The following is a 22,143-nucleotide window of genomic DNA, read 5'->3' on the forward strand; positions in this document are numbered from 1 at the left end:
GCATGAAACAAGATGATAAATTAAGCTAAATTAAAATAATTATCACAATGATCAATATAAAAGTAACTTTTTTACTTATGAATAAAGTGTATTAAACTTTTTAAAAATTAAATGTTCATAAGAATTCAAAAATCTATCTAAAGGCAGAGCAGTGTTTTTATCTAACTTTGAAAAATACTTATCTACCTTGAAAAGTACTTGCCTATATGTTTTGAATAGGAAAAATATTAAAAGAAAATCTGATTCTTATTTGTTCCAATCGTAATTCCTATGCCCAGGTGAATTGGAATCAGTTTATGTCTGCGGTCACAGGATATGTATCCTGTGACCGCAGACATATATATATACGTATATACTATACATATATGTATATAGTAATTATGTTGTAATATTGTAATTACCTGTAGAATCCAGTCAAGTTACAATATAGTAATTTATCAGAACAGTAAACAGATTCTTTGCTTAGTCAAAGGACTCATTAAACAGTCTGCAGGTATATATTGATTATTTTAGAAGACAGACATCAAATTTAATCTGTGTAGTCTACTGCTAGTGCCAGTAAGAGATTGGTTTCCCCTCTCTTGTAGATTTCCCATGAGTTCAGACAAAGTTACGAGAGGCTGTTTAATTAATAAAAGCTGCTGCTCAGATGCTGATTCCCTAGGACATCTTTCAGGGTACAAAAGAGAAACCTGCTTCTAAACTGCTGTAACAATCATGTAACCCATGCATATATGATAAAGCGTAAAGTCGGCAGTCAGCAAACATAGGATACTAGTGCACTTCAGAAGAGAGGGGGAGGAAAGAGAAAGAGAAGAAAGTAAATCTAGGATGCTTAGGTGCTGGCATGGGGTTGGGGGTTAATATGAAGTTCATTTTCAGTGACTCAAAATGACTAACCCTAAAATGTAACAATTTAAGAAACAGAACCAGCATCAGCTTAATCTTTCAATGTATTTAAAGAGAAAGCAATAACTCTGTTGTCTTTTCTATCATAGGAGCAAAATACCTATAATAAGGAGGTACTTAGGGGTGCCTGGGTGGCTCAGTCATTAAACGTCTGCCTTCGGCTCAGGTCATGATCCCGGGGTCCTGGGATCGAGCCCCGCATCGGGTTCCCCGCTCAGCTGGAAGCCTGCTTCTCCCTTTCCCACTCCCCCTGCTTGTGTTCCCTCTCTCGCTGTGTCTCTCTCTGTCAAATAAATAAATAAAATCTTTAAAAAAAAAAAGGAGGTACTTATCTGTATATGGTAAAAAGTTCGTCTACCCAAAATGAGACATCAGGGTAGCCAGGGAATTGGGCAGATGTGGGAGGAAAGGATACAGTGTCTTCTAAGACTACCTTCCTTTTATTGTCAGCAAAGGAAGGGAATGATATGGTGAGTCATTTGCACAGTCTTAGTGGTCAAAAACTGGAGTTTGCCTCCCACCCCTGTGCTGGAGTAACTCTGCTGGGCTCTGGGATTAGAAAGGAGGGGAAGGGGAAAGTGTTGAAGGAGATGACCCCAATGACAAAACCAATGGCTTCAGAGAGAAACATGGAGTGCATTTTGGGTGTGCAAGCTTTAACTTTTGTATTCCTCTTCTTGCTCACTCTTTACATTCAGTGTTAGAGTCTAGAGTCCCTGTTTTAAGTCTTGGAGCAGGTTTAGACAAAAAAAGATCACATCTTCTCTCTCTCTCGTTTTAAGATTTTATTTATTCATTTGAGAGAGAGAGAGAGAGAGAGCACGAGGAGAGGGGAGAGGGTGAGTGAGAAGCAGACTTCCCGCTGAGATGGGAGCCCAAGATACGGTACTTGACCATGGTGGGGGGGAGCTTTACTGGGGGGCTGGATCCCAGGACCCAGAGATCATGACCTGAGCCAAAGGCAGATGCTTAGCCATCTGAGCCACCCAAGTGCCCCATGGTCTCTTACCTTGGCTATATACTTCCCTGTCCTCCTCTGAGCTCCTGCAGGGAGGAAGTAAGCCCACTGGCGGTAGCGCAGTACCTGTACTGGTTGCTCCTTACTCTGTCACAGGGTTGCTTTTCTCTCTCGGCAGGCAGCCCATTTGCAGAGGCTCGTCCTGATGCCCCTGTCGGCCCTGCTGTCCTTATTCACAGGGCCTCAGAAGCTCATCCAGAAACGCTATGACAAACTGCTGGACTGCAACAGCTACCTACCGCGGGCAGCAGGAGATGAGTCAGACTTGGCCAAAAAGGAGTACGAGGCCCTCAATGCCCAGCTCGTGGAGGAGCTCCAGGTGTTCAACCAGGCTGCTCGGAAGATTCTGTGGAACTGTCTGTGCAGTTTCATGGCTCTCCTCAGGGACCTGACACTTGCGGCTCGGCAGGTTTATTCCACGGTGGCGCCGGTAAGCTCTGCGCCAGCACCTGGCTAGCTAGGCCAGCAGGATCTGCTAGAAACTGCAGCCATGTGCAACGGCCCTGTTCATGGTGTGCACGTGTGCAGTGCATGTGCGCATGTGGCGTGGGGGGGTGGTGGTGTTTAACTGAAGCCAGTCACAGTTTTTAAATTTCTTTCTCTTTTCTCCATAGGAAAGTTTCCTAGTTCAGGTTTATTGTGCCTTGCACACCTTAGGTCTTCTTGGAGGTATCTTTTCAAATGCCAAACACCTTTTAGCTCCACCTGCTTGATGCTTTGTTGAAGCTTATCAATTTGTATTTTGTAATCTCTTCCTATTCAACAGTTCTTTAGTGCTAACCATGACTATTTAAGATGTGGGTCCAAAAAAAAAGGCCATCTCCATGTAATGACAGCAACAGGATAACTGTCAAACCAGTTTTTTTTTGCTTTTGTTTTCCTCTATGTAACAAAGTCTAGGGTGTGTGTGTATGCGTGTGTGTGTGTGCGTGTGTGTGTAATCTAGCTTTCCATTAGGATATGATTTTATGACTATTTTCCTGAAGAAGAAGAATGATATTTACAAGCTAATATCAACTTAAAAAATCAGTGTGGTTTCTTTGCCCTTTATTTCAATTAGTTCTTATTCAACTGGTTAGATATTTAATGGACAACATTTGGAGGAGAATTAATTGTCCTGACTTTATTTTTTACTGTGTATTTAATTAACTTTTAACTTACCCTTTGAATAAATTAAGTTGAAAAATCAGGTGCTACATTTACATGATTCAAAGGCAAAACTACATAAAAATGTATAAGCAGTCTCACACAGACTCCTGTTCCCTAACCACCCATCCCCTACCCCCACTCCCATTGTTACTAGTTTATCCATTTAGGGTTTCTTCATGCCATTAGAAGTAAATGCAAATATGTATATATTTTTCCTATAGAAAACTGGGATATTACAGCACCATCCTGCAATTTGCTTTTTAACCTCCTGGGGATGCATCGATGTGTTACCATAGACTGTTATGCCTGGTTTGTATCTCATAAAAATGGAATCATACAGTTTGCATGGTTTTGTGTATCAACCTGTTCCTACTGATGGATATTTGGATGATTCCAGTTGTCTATAACTGCGTGGTTATAACAAATTATATCAGCATGTAGCAACCAATGGTCATTTATTACTATTGTCTTTCATGGTTCTGGAGGTTCCCTGGGCTCAGGGTAGTCATTCTCAGTGTCTCTGTGAGGTTCCAGTCTCATAATAGCTGGGGCTAGAGCCATCTCAAAGACCTCCTCAAGCCCATGTCTGGGGTGGGAGATAGGATGATGATAGAAGACTCAAATAGTTGAGGACAAGGCCCCCCACCCAATCTTTCAACATGGTTTTTTGATATGGTGGCCACAGTGCAACTGGACTTCTTCCAAGTCTCAGAGTGAGTGTCCCAAGAGAAACCAGCAGAAACCACATGGTCTCTTCTAGCCTAATCTTGAGGGTCAGATAGCATTACTTCTGTTTTTCTGTTCATTTCCACATTCTACTCATGGAGGCAATTTTAAAAACCCACGCACTTTTGAGGAGAGAGGTCATGGACTCCACCTCTTTATGAGAGGCATGTCAAAGAATTTGCTGATTTGTTTTAAAACCAGCACAGGCTCTTAACCAATGCTTCTCGTTGTAGCTTCTTTCTCCTTCCCACTATCCCACCCTACCACTTTGGAGGACCCTACTGCCATTGATTCCTGAGCCCTTCTTCCAAAATTCCATTGCTTTTTATTTCTCTTCTATTCTTTTATTTAGGTTTGAAACTTTATTATTTTTTTAAAGATTTATTTATTTGAGAGAGAGAGAGAATGAGCGGCGGGCAGGAGGGAGCAGAGGAAGAGGGAGAAGCAGACTCCTCTACTGAGCAGGGAGTCCGACGTGGGGCTCGATCCCAGGATCCCGAGACCATGACCTGAGCCGAAGGCAGACACTTAACTGACTGAGCCACCCAGGCACCTCTAGGCTTGAGCCTTTAAAAACAATTATCTCTATCGTTTTTAGTGATGTTTCTGGAGACAGCAAATTAGACCATTTTTATCCAAAAGTTCTAACATTGCCCTAATTTTTTTCTGTGGAGCTATCTTACACTTTCTCTGTTTGTCATAACTCTACTAAATTTAATATCTAATATGGTTAAATAGTTGTTTGAGAACAATGCCATATCATTTCTACCTATAGGTTCCACTGTTGGCCTCAAGAATCTCTGAAATTCAGAATCAAGTACTAGAAGAGGTTCAAAATCTTAATTTTGTAAAGGACAGCAGTACCACCTTTATTGAGAGGAAGCTTAGTTTTGAAAAGAAGAAGACTGTGCAAATTCTGGTGAGTTTGGTAGGATTCCTGACAATAACTCTCACTTCTTTTCCTTATTCAAATCACAGTATCATTTTCTAAGTCACTTATCTCATTCTAATATCCTGTAATTTACCAACCTATTATATGTAGGATTTCTTGTCTATTTCTTCCTTCTATACTATGAGTTCTGTGAGGTCATAGATTTTTATCCGTTTCGTACGTGATATATTCCAAGCTATTAAGATGGTGCCTGACAACAGATATAAATATCTGTTGGATGAATGAACAGAATTTTATAGAGCAAGATCATAGTAGTTCAACTGTTTCATTTTTTTAGATAAGGAATCCCAGGCTCCAGAGATGAAGTGGCTTTCTCAAAGTCACTAGAGGCAGAGCTGGGAGGGGGCCTAGACCCTGCCTCCTGCCTAATTTACTGATATTATTTCCCAGAAAAAGACATGCACATGTACAACTTACTTAATTAAATATTACTTATCAAGTGCTTGATACGCAAGGGATTGTCTACAGGATGGCAAAAATTAAAAATTGTTCCATCGAAGAGGGATTAGAACCTCTGCCTTCTTATACTCAGTTGAATTTTCTTCTCTGCAACACTGCCCTCATGTGCTAACTAGAGAATTTTTCACCACATAACTCAGCTGGATGCTTCACAATAATAACTCCATCAACGCTTCAACATTGAAATAATCCCAAATCAATGTACGGCTTCAACATTAAAAAAAAATATCCAAAGAAGAAATCTTTGCCGGCTTAGTGAAAATTTTATTACACATCTATCTAAACGCAAATTTCTCCTTACTTCTCCCAGCCGGAAGTGCCCCGTCAAACTGACATTCACCGCTCCGAACTTCTATCCACGTACAGTAAAGAAGAACTCTACCAAGCGAAGCGCAAGTGCAATGCTACCCAAGAATATGACATCAATCTTCTGGAAGGGGAGTTGGTGGCTGTGGTGGAACAGAAGGATCCACTGGGGAGTACAAGCAGGTGGCTTGTTGACACGGGAAGTAAGTTTTTTGCATGAAATGTACAGAACTACCACCTCTTTTCAAGTTGAGATTTTCCCAGGGGCCTCTCTGTGCTTCTCTAAACACAAATGTTTAGTGAGGGTACATACAGATGACCTTGTTTCTTCTTTCTTTTTTATTCTTATCCAGTTATAAAAGGGTATGTGTATTCCTCCTTCTTAAAACCGTACAGTCCAGCGAAAGCACGGAAGGTGGACGCTGAGAACAGGTTCGGTGATGACGGTTTTGATAACATCAGCCTCTTTGTGTCCTCACGGCCAGCTAGTGACAGTGTCACAGGCACCCCGGAAAGTAGCATAAGTGACAGCAGCTCATCTCTCAGTGGTACATATGGAAGGTTCGAAACAAACGGCGCTGACGGTCACGGCTCTCAAGAGGTAGATGAGCAGGTAAGCATTTGAACCTTGATGTGACGCTGCTTGGCTGTTCAAATCATCAAAGATGTTCTCTCTAATACATAGCGTTCTATCTTGCTGGGAGACTTGGTGGAAGAGTGTCAGCTTTGACAGCAAGGAGACCTCGCTCTATGAACACTTACTCTCTGTGCCCCTTCTTGCAAGGAATTTCATTCTCTGAGCCTGTTTTGTCAAATGCGGGAAAGAGGACCATAACTGCTACGTTGCATGCTTGATGCGAGGATTAGGGAAAATGTGTATGTGTAAAGTACCCAGCCCAGAGTAGACACTCCGTAAATAGTAGTTGTCACTATTACTACCCTGCTGTCATGTACTTGGAGTGAAGCAAAGACGGTCTTTTTATACTCCTCCATCAGAGAAAAACAGTTCAATACTGAACAGATTGCCACCATAAGGAGCAGGTGGAAAACTGTCCATGATTCCTGTAAGAGCGGTATCTTCATTGAGCGATCTATATAATCGGCCATTTTTAATCTCTCGTATAGTGCCATATACGACCTACTGACGCCCTTAAGAACTACCTTTCTTGTGCTGCAGCCATGCAAGACTATGGGGATCACTCACACAATAAGTTAGCTATAAAGTAGGGTTCCTTTTTACTACCTCAGAAAGTTTCAGTATATTTAACTGTCAATCCTCAAGTGGTGACCAACTAACTGCTTCTCTTTTTCAACTTGCTTTTTTCGCTAGTAGCTTTTACTAATTAATTTACATTTGCTTTTTATAAGGCTAATACATGTTATTTGTGAAAAGTTAAAATGGTGTAAAGATATACATAAATTAAAAGTAAAGTTCTTTATTCCCTTCTAGCCAAACCCTACCCTTCAGAGACAATATTAGGGTTTATCTTTTCAGACATTCTCTGTGCATGTACAAACACTTTTATTTATACCAGTGGGAATGTGTATATGTTACATAATTTGCTTTTTTTTCCCTACTTAACAATGTATCTTAGACACAACAGTACCTAAATATCTATCTTATTCCTTAAAAAATTCTGAATAATAATTTATTTTGTAGATATATCATAATTTATGTAACTATTACCCTAATAAAAGACATTTAGAATATTTGGGGGGTTTTTAAAATTTCAAATTATTTCAGGCAAGATCCTTGTTCATCGACTTTTGTGCACTTATATGAGTACGTATGTGGGACAAATTCCTAAAAATATTGGAGGATCAAAGGGTATATATATCTAAAGCCTTGATAGACACTGCCATACTGCCCTTCAAAAATAGTTTATCTCTATTTAGTTTCTTTCATCAATGATACATTGGTTGTTGTCCAATTCATGACGAATTCTTTTTTTTAAAAAGATCTTTATTAAGGACTTATTTACATGCCATAAAACTCATCCATTTTAAGTGTATAATTCAATGACTTTTAGTATATTTACAGAGCTGTGCAACTATCACCCCAATCCAATTTTAGAACATTCCTTTCACCCCCCCCCCAAATTCTCTGTAGTCATTTGCAGTCTGTTCTCTTTCCCAGCCCAGCCTCAGGAAATTATTAATTTACTTTCTTTCTCCATATATTTCACTTTTTTGTATATTTTGTATTAATGGAATCACACAATATGTAGTGCTTTGCAGCTGGCTTCTTTCACTTAGCATAATGGTTTTGAGAGTCATCTATGTTGTGGTATATATATGTACTTTGTTGCTTTTTATCACCTAATAATATTTCATTCTATGGATATAGCATATTTCGTTTATCCATTCACCAGTTGATAGACATTTCAGGTAATTTCTATTATGAATAATGCTGCTATAAACATTTAGGTACAAGTCTTTGTGAGGATTTCATTTCTTTTGAATAGATACCTAGGAGTAGAATTGCTTGTTGATATGGTGAATTTGTGTTTGACTTTTTAAAGAAACTGCCAGACTGTTTTTCAAAGTGACTGCACCATTTTACATACCCACCAGCAATGCATGGGGGTTGTGGATTGCAGTTTCTCCACATCCTCACCTTATTGTCTTTTTTATTATGATGATAGTCACTCTAGTGGGTGCAAAGTAGTATCTCATTGGGGTTTTAATTTGCATTTGACTAATGCTGTTGAGTATCTTTCGTGTACTTATTGACCATCCCTGCATTTTCTCTGGTGAAATGTCTATTCAAATATTTGCCCATTTTACAAATTGGGTCATTTTCCTTCTTATTATCCAATTGTAAGAGTTCTTTGAATACTTTGGATGCAAGTTCTTTATCAGATATAATTTGTAAAAATAATTTCTCCCAGTCATGACCGATTCTTAACTCATCTGGACATTACTACATGCTTCTATCACTCTTCTGTCTTGAAGTTTCAAAACACCGTTTTTCTATTACTTGTTCACTCTCTTAGTTTATTCAAGTTTCTAGAAAACGAAATTATATTGTAAAGCCAATAGATTAATGAAATTTTATCAGTAAAATCTATAGTTGGTATTAAATATCCTGGCAGACTTTGACTTATCCCAATAATCTAGAAGGACAGAAATTTGAGGACCAAATTTGTCAAGATACCCTAAAGCTGGCTTGATGTTGAGCTCTAGTTACTATTGACTCTACAGAGATTTTTGGAGTAAGTGCCGCACTGAGGCTCTTTTGGCATGGGATTTGTAGTCTATTTCCTAACAGCAGCTACTGCAAAGTAATTCTCTTTGAGTAATCCTATCAATATGTTTCATGTGAATTAGGTCCATTAGAAGTATCCATTACCAAGAGAGGGGGAAAAAATGAGATAATTTTCTTTTGCTCAAAACAAAGTATATTGATAGTATCTCTTCATAGAGTGCTATTTGTTCTTTTCCTCTGAGTTTGGAACCAATTCAAAATAGACCCTGGTGTCAGGGACATACATATCAGTGTTATTGCTAACAAAACTGGATTAGAAAATGCAGCTTGGATCAGTGGCCATGTAGGATCCCTGAATATTTTCCTGTGTTAAAATAATTGAAAATTGCAGGTCTCTCCTGTGTATGGACAAAGTCTGTCCAAGTAAATTTACTGTGAGTTGAAGACAATGCACCTGTTAGAAACCCCAGTACAAGAGGGAAGAAAAGACCACATAGGAATATTTCCCTTAATGTCTTAATCCCAGTCAATAGAGGTACATGGGCTAGTGGTTTTCAGACTTTTCCAATTATGCAACTACTGTTCAGCCCTCAGAAACAGAAGGAAAACCTTATATGATCCTTCTAATCCTTAGCAGAGGGCTGATGTTTTCATTCTGTTGACTCCTACAAAGTGTGGAGAAGAAAATGGTTAACCCCCACACTTGTGGTGTGACAATCTAATTGAACAATGAATGCATTATAGAAGTCCCTATAAGGTGACTGAAAAGTGGGAGTAAATTGTATCTTTTTTTGTGAACAGTGAGAATACATTGTATATTTTAATATGCACATTTGAGGTACCTACAAAGCAATCTTCTGTGTGGCTATTTAGACTTCTGTTCTTGATTTTATTTTATCATCAGGAACATCAACTCAAACCTGTATTGATTTAACTGGATGACACTTTGAGTCACCATTTCTTCCCTATCCTACTGTGGCAGTAACACTTTTTTTTTTTTTTTTTTGCTTTCTTCCGGAATTGAAATAGCATATTGCCATTGGTGTTGTAGGCTGTAATCTACTTTTATTGATGGTTCTAGTGGACCCTGACAAGAAGGTAGATGGGTAGCCTTGACCTATACCTGATATTCAGGAGGCATCACTGGGGGTCCTAAAAATCAGTCATAAATAGGCAAGTTCAGACTGACTTCAGACTAGTGGCTCTGTGATTTTTATACTCAAGCTGAATTTTTAATGTGGACTCCAAGAATAAAAGGGATCTATGAATGGGCTTTGGAAGGATCTATAAATCCCTTCAAATATGTTGGAAATTTTGTGCTTATGTGCATAACAATGCTAAAAGAAGTACATAGCTTTCAACAGATTTTCAAAGGGAAATTATATTTAAATAGGTTAGAAACCACTCCTCTAGAGGCTTAACTTGCTTATCCATTCTCCCATCCACTCAAGGAAAAAAAAAATGTTGGATTAAGAGCCTCCTGCATTTTCTAGAATGGTTCTAGTGGATCAGAAGTCTTATGGGCCAGATGAAAATATAACTTATTATCTATAATGGGACACTTTTGTTAATGAAAGAGAATGTTTACTGGATGAGATTAACTCTGACAGGTATTACTGGGAGGTATGGTCACTCTACTATTTGGTGCCTACGTACCAATCCATTCAGATTCCTCCATGCACATCCTCCACAGAAAGCATGGACTTTCTCTGAATGTTTTAGAAGCTCCCTAAATGATAGTCCAGAGCCCCTTGTAGAATAATGGGGAGGAGGTAATGGATATTTGCAACCTGGAAGTACTTATTTATACTAAAGGACTTAGTAATTTCTTTACTCACTACTTTATGATCTATCAAAAAATATTAAAAAAGCAAACAGATATGCCTTCCTATTCTAATGTATTCTCCCCTTTTGCCCACCAAAGAGTAATGACATGATTTGTATTAGTTTTCACTGCCGCATAACAAGTTATCACAAACTAAGTGGCTTAAAACAACATAAATGTATTATCTCACCATTTCCGTGTTCAGAGGTCCAGGCACAGCTTAGCTGGGTGCTCTCCTTGGCATGTCACATCACTGCAATCCAGATGCTTGCTGGGCTGTGTTCCTTTCTGAAACTCTTGAGTTCTCTTCCCAGCCTGTGGTGGTTGGCAAAACTCAGTTCTTGGTCTAGTAGGACTGAGGCCTCCGTTTTCTTGCTGGCCATCGGCCAAGGACCATTTTCACTAACTGTAGGCTGCGCTCAGATGCCTGCCACGTGGCTATGTCTTAGCCAGTTCACAACATGGCTGTTTGCTTCTTAAAAGCCAGCAGATGAGCATCTCTCTGTTTTTAAATTTCTCCCTCAGAAATGGCCTGAACGCTCTCTTAAAGGACGACCTGCTTATGTCAGGCACACTAAGCATAATCTTTGACTGACTCAAGGTCAGTGTATTAGGGACCTTATTATGTAGGACATGTTCAACAGGCAGTGTCCATCTTAGAGTTCTACCTACCACAGTATCTAAGATGCCTTGCTTGGTAAGCAAGGAATAGGACTAATGTGATGCAATCTTCAGCACTTCTCCAAGTGGGCCAGGTTTAATAATGGCTAAACCCAATTTTAGAGGACAGTTCAATGTCTGAGAATCAGTGCTGTTTCCTTTTTTTTCACATAAATAATACTGAGGACATAATTTTTTTTTTAAAGATTTTATTTATTTATTTGAGAGAGAGAGAATGAGAGAGAGCACATGAGAGTGGGGAGGGTCAGAGGGAGAAGCAGACTCCCTGCCGAGCAGGGAGCCCGATGCGGGACTCGATCCAGGGACTCCAGGATCATGACCTGAGCCGAAGGCAGTCGCTTAACCAACTGAGCCACCCAGGCGCCCATAATTTTTGAATTACAAACTTCTGAAAAGTTGTTTTGGCACTAATCCTAAATTCACTGTCTGGTCCTTCATCTTTACATGTTTCAACTACTTTTGATGGTAATGCTACGTGTCTAATATGTCATTGTTTAGAAAGTGCTTCAAAAGCCATCAGGCTGTAACATAATGTATTTAAGTAGTCATTAAAATGATGCTTTAGAGAGCTATTTATCGACATGAAAAGATTGTCAAATATATTTTAAAGTAAAAAGCAGGCTGCAAAAATTATATATACTATAATTCTATGTTTATTGCCACTTCAGGTAGGTAGGTAGGTAGAAGGAAAAAAAGGAAGAAGAGAAGGAACAAGGGAAGGAAGGGAGGAAAAAAGGGAAGAAAAGCAAGATATTAATGGCAGTTGGGTGATTTCTTCTTACCTTTATTTAAAATCATTTCTTTATAAAAATTACTTGTAACAAAACATAATTGATCACTGAATAATGTGAAAGCTTGCTCCTGGAGGAAGAGAAGAAAGAGCATTTTTCATGCAATATAACTATCTTGGCTTTCTGAGCTACATATGATATAATATGGTAAATACAGGTTTTATAGCTAAATTTTTAGTTTTGGAAGGGAAGATTAAAATATATTATTATTTTTGTTGTTAATTGGAGAACTGGGATGAAATCGATAAAATGAGATTCAGTGAAGACAGCTAGTGTGGCTCACTAAGGGAGGAATAATTAAGTGCACAAATATAGAATAAGGGAATACTGAACTGGCAATGTTACTACAGGGAGAGATCTGGTGGTTATAAACAGTGGGTAATAAATTGAGTAGGAGTCAATAATACAATACAGAGTGTTACTTAAAAAAAGTTAATGCCGTAGAGAACTGGGTTGTATTCACGGACTGTTGTACATAAAACGAGCCAGAGCTTTACAGAGTGCAAAGAAGCAATGAATAAAATATATTTTAATAAATGCTGAGGAAAAAGGGAGAAGGATCAGATGTTTATGGCTTAAATTAATAACATTTAATTAATGTATCTGGACCAAAACATTAACATTGAAGGTCAGAAAGATACAGCCTAGAACAATTAAAGTATTCCAAAAAATGAGAAATTCTTCAGCTTTTATGTATAACAGGCTGAAAACTTCCAACTTGTGGTCTAATGTTATCAACTGCTGTTTCTTTAAAAGTGGACTTAGTTCCATTTTGAGTATCTATCTTATGTTAAATGGGAGGCATAAACATATAAAACTGAAATATGCTCATCCTACATTAATTTTGGGCCATGATCACTTAAAGTATTTAAAGTATATAATTTTCTCCTTTAAATTTACAATTTCATGAGAATTTATATTTAGTGTTTAAAATATACGCTCTGCTGTAATTTCATACCAAATAGATTTTTTAAAAGACTTATTTATTTGCCCGGGGTGGGGAGGTGGGGGAGAGTGAGCATGAGTTGGAGGAGGGGCAGGGAGAGGGAGAGAGAGAACCTCCAGCAGATTCCCTGCTTAGCATGGAACCAGCTACGGAGCTCAATCCCATGACACTGAGGTCATGACCTGAGCCGAAATCAAGAGTCGGATTTCGCTTAACCAACTGAGCCACCCCAGCACTCCTCATACCAAATAGATTTAAGTGGAAGATTTTATTTCCCTTTGAGAGAATATGTGCCGAAGTGAAAAACCACCACAAATATTTAGGAATCATATATAACTCAACCTACTAAACAATCTATAGCTGTGTTGGCAATGCATATATGTTGTGTATTAAAATTATAAAAGTTGGCTAGTAACTGCTAACATGGGCTCTTACAGATAATCAGAAACTGTATTATGGCGCATTTTATTCCTGAAAGGTTTTGCCCACCAAATCCTCCATTCTGCTCTTGTGAATCTAATCAATGTCTTCATTTTCTAATCAATAACAGAAAGATCAGCAGCAACATATTAGAGACCTCAGTCCCTTTCCACAAGAATATACTCTGCACAACCTTTCTAGAACAAGAGTTTGCTTCCTAAAGTAGTATGAGAAATGGACCAAGCACAGGATTTGGAGTTAGAAGATATAGTCCTAGCAGCATGAACTATATGACTAAAGCATGTTACTTTTCCAAGTCACAACTCACAGAGTTGTTGAGGATAAAGCACCTTGGACATGTAAACTGTCACGAGCATAGAAAAGATGCTACCACCCCATTGCTCAAGAATTTATAGCACCTTCCTTTTTGTTTTCTTCCATTTTTTAAAAATTTTTAAAGATTTTATTTATTTATTTGAGAGAGAGAGAGAGAGCGCATGAGTGAGAGGTAGGGGCAGAGGGAGAGAGAGAATCCTCAAGCAGACTCCTGTCAAGCAGAGAGCCTGATGCAGGGCTCGATCCCAGGACCTTGAGATCATGACCTGAGCCAAAGGCAGATGCTTAACCGACTGAGCCACCCAGGCACCCCTCTTCTTAAATTTTTAAATTACAAAATAATCCATGCCCAACAATCTGTCTTGTGTGTATCTTGTATGATGCAAGGTTATCTCTTGTATGTTCTTCTGTGATATCCAAGACTTTCAGCCTAACTGTTAAGTCAAATTAACATATATCTGAATTTCTACTGTGTACCACCATGTGGTCAGTGGAGAAAAGTTTAAATGTTCCTCTTTTTTTTTCAGGTAAGCTTTACACCTAACCTGGGGCTTGAACTCATAACCCTGAGATCAAGAGTCACACGCTCTATTGACTAAGTCAACCGGGCACCTCATAAATGCTCCTCTTTGAGGTGGAGCTCATGCCAGAGTTGTTGAGATGATATAAAATCAGTGATATCAAAATTTCATCTAAAGTTAAATAACAGTTCAACATCTACAGAACAACTTTAACTATATAGTGCCCTCCCCACATTCCCCAGTCTCTTTTCTTGCTCAATGAAGTCATCTTATTTCTTATCATTTCCTTTTAACATCGACCCTCAATTTTGAGAAAGTTAATCTGCTTGCCTTTCCCATATACTGTTTGCATTCTATGTACCTCGGAATATGACATATCCACCCCCTTTATCAACTTTGTCACCTATACAAGGTTACCTCTTTCAAAAACCAGCTCACATATATCACTTATGCGAGTAGGGTGTTTTTTGGTGTGTGTGTGTGTGTATGTGTGTGTATACACCTTTTGGGGACACATTTTCTCCCTAGTTGGGTTGTAAGTGCTTTGATAATATAATATCTGGCACTTGACAGGTACTTAATAAATTTTGATTAAATGAATAAATGAATAAAATGTTAGTCAATTGCTTAATTTTATGATATAACTAAACATTTCTGTTATCAGTCTTAACGATTTTAGCGGAAGAGGGACTAAACACTTAGGGGCTTCTTATGCACCTAATATTCTGAAGTATTCTTTTGAGGTTAGAGAAAAAATCTTCTGACTGAAGCATGTTTTATTAATTTCTTCTAGGCCACTTAAAATAATTTAAAAATTATAAATTTAATGTATTGTCATTATAAAGGTTTAAAAAATAAGAAGTAAGAATGAAAATCATGGGGCGCCTGGGTGGCTCAGTCGGTTAAGCGGCTGCCTTCAGCTCAGGTCATGATCCTGGAGTCCCGGGATCGAGTCCCGCATCGGGCTCCCTGCTCAGTGGGGAGTCTGCTTCTCCCTCTGACCCTCCCCTCTCTCATGCTCTCTGTCTCATTCTCTCTCTCAAATAAATAAAAAAAAAAAAAAAAAAAAAATTAAAAAAAAAAAAAAGAATGAAAATCATCTCTAATTCTACCATTCAAAGAAACTAACACTATTAGACTTATATTGTACATCTGATTTGATATCTTTTTTTGGGGGGGGGGCTTACTATTTCATCATAAGCATTTGCCCATGCTATTAGTCTCAAAAAACAGCATTTTTAATGACTACAAATTTCCTTACTGTAAAGGTCTAGAATAGATTTAACTATTCTCCTCTTACTGAACACTTAGGGTTATTCCCATTTCCCTCTCACTTTTCCCCTTGTGAATGGATAGTGTGGTAATATTAATAAGTAAAAATCTGCGAATGTTTCTATTTCTGTAGGAGAGATTTTTAAATTTTTTTTAAGATTTTATTTATTTATTTGATAGAGAGAGAGATAGTGAGAGAGAGCACGAACTGGGGGAAGAGGGAGAAGCAGGCTCCCCACTGAGCAGAGAACCTGACGTGGGGCTCCATCCCAGGGTCCTGGGATCATGACCTGCGCCGAAGGCAGACACCTAATTAACTGAGCCACACAGGAGCCCCTGAAGGAGAGATTCTTAAAGAGCTGTTACTGAATAAAAACAAACAAATAAAAAATTAACATTTTAAAGTCTTTTAGGGGCGCCTGGCTGGCTCAGTCAGTAGAGCATGCAACTCTTGATCTCAGGGTCTTGAGTTCAAGCACCACATTGGGTGTGGAGCTTACGGACAAAAAACATAAATAAAAAATAATCTTTTAATAGAAACTGCCAGATTGCCTTCAAGCATGGGCAGTGTAAACTCCTCCCCCCAGAACAATAAGAATGCCTATTGAACTGTATTCTCATCTGGCTCATGTTTTAGCAAAATAAATCCAACAGAAAGAACTGGGGAATGTGACTTTGAAAAAAATGAAAACTTAGCATTCTTTCTAAAAGCTTGGATATCTTTATTGTGTTTGTCTAAATATTTAAGTTCTGCTTCCAATAATGTCATTTGCTTCTTTGTCTAGATTTTCTATGCAGTTCATGCCTTTCAAGCACGGAGTGACCATGAACTCAGCCTTCAGGAATACCAAAGAGTCCACATACTCCGATTTTGTGACCTAAGTGGCAATAAAGAGTGGTGGTTAGCTGAAGCTCAGGGGCAGAAAGGATATGTGCCAGCTAACTACCTTGGCAAGATGACTTATGCTTAAGAAAAGAAGCCCCTGACTTTTGTTTTCTGGCAAGTTATTGATTGACTACCTCATAAAACTTACATTACAAAATGTTGGTCTAGAAGTCAAGAAACCTCCAAACTATATGGAACTGATTCTGTATCAAGTTTTAAGGAAGACTGTGCTTCCTAACAAGATTATTTCAAAACGTATTTTGAAGAATACATGTTGAGGGAAACACTTAACAAACAAACAGCAAAACAAATAGCTCAAGCTCAAAAAACAGACCGCTCAAGCTCCAACAATCAACTACTTAAAAATGGAGATCTTTGAAAGGGTAAATGTGTTCTTTATCAACATGAAGAGTTGGACCTAAGGATAAGATTTTTTCCATTTACTTTATTACATATTTTGCCTCAAATACGTTTTTTTCTGTTTCTCTTATTCTCTCTTTTGCATATGTGTGCACATATATATTCACATACATATAATCATATTCATTATATGGTTTATACATATTATGTATATCATATAGATTATATACATATATGCATAAACCAGGGAGTATTCTAAAAACACATAAGAATAGGAATTAACAGCCAACTAGAAGTCTTTGATGTGGAATATCTCTTATTAATATAAGTTTTGAATGAAAAAAAACCTGAATAACATAATATCTAACATTTCCTGAATGCATACTACATGCCAGAAATTGTTCTAAGTGCTTTATATGTGGTAATTTATTTGATACTCAACATTATGATGAAACTGTGGCCCAGAGAGGTGAAGTAATTCAGCCGAAGTCACACTGCCAGTAAGTGATTGGGCTGGACTCAAACCTAGGTATGGTTCTGGGGTGCATACTCTTAACCACTATGCTGTACTAACCCTCCAGGAAAGTATACATTTGCTATCAGCAAAGCACCTAGTGATACAGACAATGACCATTTTTCTCTCAGGTCTGTATTTAAGTATTGAGAAGTTTTTCAAAATCAAGGGCTATAAGAACTTGATGATGTTAGTCTAGAGAAAAAAGTATCTAGGTTTATTATTTTTATTTTTTTGTTTAAACATTTTTTAAAGTATAATTGCTTAAAAATGATCCTGCAGGATCGCTAATGTTACTTGAATGAGGAAATATTTTTGGATCACTCAATCATTTGGATAATGAATGGGGAATGTGTGTTCCATGTACTGAGCCAAGATGTAAATATTTTTAGTTGCTGATTTGTACTTAGACAAGGCAGGCATTAAGGATAACATTTGCTGAAACACAATGTCCTGGGACACTGAACTTTAATTTGGGAATAGCTCAAAACTGTCCCCTAAGATGTCAGGCATATTTTGCCAAGACATTTTATTGACCTGCAGATGCTTCTTTAGAACAGTAAAAAGATTAAATTTGACTTAGTGGTTTCCTTTAAAAACCAAAATAAGGTGGACTTACATTGCTCACATAGAACCTGCTAATATGACATGAGATTGTAAGATTTGATTGTTACTTTGAGAGATTTCATCTCTATAATGTATATTGTTACATATATTACTGAGGAATACAAATAACAAAATGAAGAGTGCTTTTCAGATGGCTGTTTAATGTATGTATATGACATGTACAACCCTAGAAATTCGTAAGACATCTACATGACAAAAAATTTGCATTTTATAATGTTGTTCCTGAAATACTTAATCTAAAGATGATTTTATAAGGTTCTAATGGTAAGTTGTTTTTGCATAACATTTTCTCGTTTTGAGTTTGGATACCAAAAGAGGATTCTCTTTTTTGGATATACAGGGATTTTTTATGTCTTTTAAAGAGTGCCTTGTACCAATGATGAAATTCCAGTTTGCTTAGGGTAAAGCAAAAGGAAATCTAAACTTGCTACTTGTGGTAATTATGAATATGCCCAACAAACTAGTGGGGAAATTATATATATATTAAATATAATTTATTTTATATTTAGTATATATTACTATAATTATATATTACTGTAATATACTGTATATTATATACTGTATATTACTGTATACATGTATATAATACTGTTACATATATAACAGTATATATTATGTAAATTTAAATTAACCATGACCTTAATGCTCCCCTCAAAATGAAAAATTGTATAAGTAGTACATACCTACTTTTCTGGCTGAAATAAGTGACTAGATGTATATGAGAAGCTTCGTCTACTTGTGTGGTCCTAGGATTGATGCTCCCTGTCTGACGTTTTTAGAAACCACACCAGTGAAGTCATAGCTGCAGTTGGCAGCTGAGCAAGTATTGTAATGAAGCCACCTACTGCAGCCCCTCACTATTGTGATGAACATACATTACTATAAAACTATGTTGTTGCTATTTTAAAAATACACCTACATTTCATATGCCACTTAGGCTTTATTTTTTTTTAAAACATTATGCAATACCTTCATTTTCTTAGTATGTTGTTTAAAATCAAGTAATTATAATTTGGAGGTCAGACATTATTTTGTTGGGCCCAAGGGAAATAAAATTCAAAGATAATTAGGATGTTTGTAAGTCTTTAAGAAGTTTAAAAAGATAAAATTATTGGTGACATCATTATAATTAAGGCATTAAGAAAAAATTTCTTTATATTTTAAAATTTAAATGTTATTGTACAGTATAGAATTCTCTGAAATGAGTATTTTTGCCAAGAATGAAGGAGAAATTTTTGTGGCTGTTTTTCTTTGTAAAACAAATAAACAAGTATATGTACACATTTTATTTAGTATTTATTTTTAAACACAGATGCTCTAACCTAATATTATACATAATACTGTTTGAAAATTATAAAAAATTCAGTAATACAAAATTACCATGGGTACTTAAATCATGTGAAAAAGTCACAAAGCTACTATCTGAACATTCTTTGTATTTTAGAAAAATATTCTTTTAGTATTCATTAGTATAAAATAATTCTATGAAGATTGAGCTGTGCAGAAGAGATATAATGTACATTGTTAATCATACAAATGCAGCATTGCATGAAATACTCTAAGTGCTGATATAGTCCATATTTTGCCTAAAATAAAATTTGGACTTTTAGAGATGGCTCATAAGTGCCTGTCACTATTTGTGATGAATAGTTCAGATGATTTACAAATATTAGTGTTTTTATTACTGAAACATGAAATTGAAAACTCTTCACTTTTCCCATAAGCTTCTTAGATTTTTGTCTATTGCAAAACCCTCTCAGAGCCATGTGAATAGAGATGAAGTATTTATATTCTAAGATGGCGAGAAAACTACTTTATTGAAATCCTATTTGTCATAACTGGCTTCTTAAGGTACTCAACGTATTCCAATACTTAATACGTCTAGCCCTCACAACATTCAAGCCTAATTAGACATATAAATTTACATTACAGTTGACGAAGTAATTAAATTTCATTGACTGGAAGGACACTAGACTTTACATTCTCTGGGGAAATACTCCAATTTATAGAATGTTACTATTTTTAAAGTCTAACTTTTTCTGTTACCACCCTCTTCCTATACACACTAAATAATATATATAAAAACTCAGTCATTAAATTATCTGTGATCTACAAAATCATCCAATATAGTGCATCTTCACTCCAGGACTACTAGAATTCCAGTTGAGCCTCTGTAGGGCAGCTACTGTTTTCCCCATATTATGCTCTCAATACAGGCAAGATTTGCTTCAGTTTTTTAGGAAAACAAGTCACACTTCAGCATATACTGGAATGAGATGTTCTTGTTCAAAAATCTAGGGGGTGTATTCTTAGTAAAGTTTATCTTACTTTAAAAGAAAACAATACTATGGTATGTAAATGTATTTATGGCTTTTTCTAATTGCTTATATAATTTTTATAATTACTGCATTAATATAGTTTTTATAAAATGATACATTTTCTATATAACCTATGATCATCACAATATAATTTATAATCTCAGTTACTAATAAACAGTACTACCACATCCTTGTTAAGCATCAGAATCGGAAACCTAACCTTAGAATATCAGATGCCTTCCATTTTTATCTCATTAATTATCATCTATGTTTTATAGAGGAGGAAATCAAAGATCACACAGCTCATACATGGAGAGACTGGGATTCAAAAGCGGGTCTTCTGACTTTAAGCCAGTGTTCTTTTAGTGTTGGGTTTTTTGTTTTGTTTTGTTTTTTAATCACTAAAATCCAACAGAAAGCACAATATGCAAAAGGTGATACTGGCCAAATTTCTACAAAAGTAGGATTTGAGCTTACAATCCTAAAAGCCTACCTTGGCTCACCTACTTATCTGTCTATTCATTCATTGGCATCATGTTTATTGAGAGCTGCAGTGGGAATACAATGGTGTGCAAATCAAACAATTCCCTGCCCTCATACAACTCAAATTCTATTGGGGGAAAAAAACCTATGCATAACAAAATAAATGATAAATACTATTAATACTACTTTCATCACATGTTCAGTTAAAAAGCTTTGTAGTTCACGTAAGTATGGAAAAATCAAGGTCTAAGATCTACCTGAAGATAAACTCTAATACAAAAGTACCTGTATAAAATACCAAACTGAATTATATACGTTACTAGATGGATGCATACTTTCATATGTACAGATTCCTAAAAAGTCTTCTAACTTCTCTGAAGTACCATAGAAATTAAAAGTTGCTTCTCTTCTCAACTCTATCCAGCACATATGTTCTAGGATGGGATAAAATTTTCCACTTCAAGTGGCAATGTGCAAACTGTGCATTACTGCTTTAATTTCTTGTAGGTACTGAGGTCACATGAACTGTTAGTTCTTGAGCTGAGTTTGTATCAGATCATTTTGTCCAGTTTAGTCCAAACTGGCCCTGAACTATAAACAAATAATGATGATTTTATGGGTTGTTTTTGGTCTTTTGACCCTAAAGGGGATTTGAGGTTCATGCCAAATGATGTTTAATCAACAGAAATCTTTGTTTCTCAAAACAGAAACATCTGTAGGCAGATTTTAATCATGTAAATAGATGTTTACCCCACATGCAAGTAATGGGATTATCTCAATCCTGAATTCTATTTTACTATGAATAATTTAGTGTCATTGTTTAAGAGTAGTTTAAAATAATATCTTTCCTTAGAAAAAGAGCAAGTTTGTTTAAAAAGCTTTATCTTCACAGAAATCTTTTACCAATATATTTTAGAAGATGTTAGAAAAATTTAGGGATTAAAGGAAAGGGTTTGAGATTAGAGGTTTATAAAGATTCAGTAGCACACATCAAAGCTGAAGGAATAAGTTTGCTGCTCATAGTCTAATGAATGTAGGAATTTTTTGGACTTCTAGTTTCTGGATGAAATGAGGTATCTGTGAAGTACAAAATGGCTGTTGCATTTTGCTTGTGAGTACTAAATTGTTTATCTGGTCCAGAAAGCCTCATATCTTCTGTCAGAAACTATATGTAAAACAATGATAGGCTAATTTGTTAATTTACAAATGAGGCTACGACTCAGACCCCTCACATTTTGTTTTAACAATGTACACACACATACTTGAAAACAATTTCAAGACTTAATCATGATATAGGAGCTTCTTTTATACAAAGTTAACTAAAATTAAAACTGTAACACTTTTGGGCAGTAAAAATAAAGCAGCCCCCGCCCCCTTTTTTTCCCATGGTATAGGAAGAAGCTATCAGTATGTAAACAACTCAGAAATTAATCCAT

General features: G+C 36.7%; 1 protein-coding gene across 1 annotated transcript in view; it reads left to right on the forward strand.

Annotated features, from left to right (window-relative positions):
• Window positions 1-16,866, forward strand: part of ARHGEF38 (Rho guanine nucleotide exchange factor 38) — a 124,657-nt gene extending 107,791 nt beyond the window's left edge. Inside the window, exons 10-14 of the mRNA XM_036094764.2 lie at window positions 2,046-2,357; window positions 4,578-4,721; window positions 5,524-5,722; window positions 5,873-6,132; window positions 16,305-16,866. Coding sequence (XP_035950657.2) covers window positions 2,046-2,357; window positions 4,578-4,721; window positions 5,524-5,722; window positions 5,873-6,132; window positions 16,305-16,490 — 1,101 coding nt within the window. The 3' untranslated portion in view covers window positions 16,491-16,866. The remainder of the gene's footprint in view (window positions 1-2,045; window positions 2,358-4,577; window positions 4,722-5,523; window positions 5,723-5,872; window positions 6,133-16,304) is intronic.
• The last annotated feature ends 5,277 nt before the right edge of the window (window positions 16,867-22,143 follow it).

The sequence above is a fragment of the Halichoerus grypus genome, chromosome 3, assembly GCF_964656455.1.
Source record: "Halichoerus grypus chromosome 3, mHalGry1.hap1.1, whole genome shotgun sequence".
NCBI lineage: Eukaryota > Metazoa > Chordata > Mammalia > Carnivora > Phocidae > Halichoerus > Halichoerus grypus.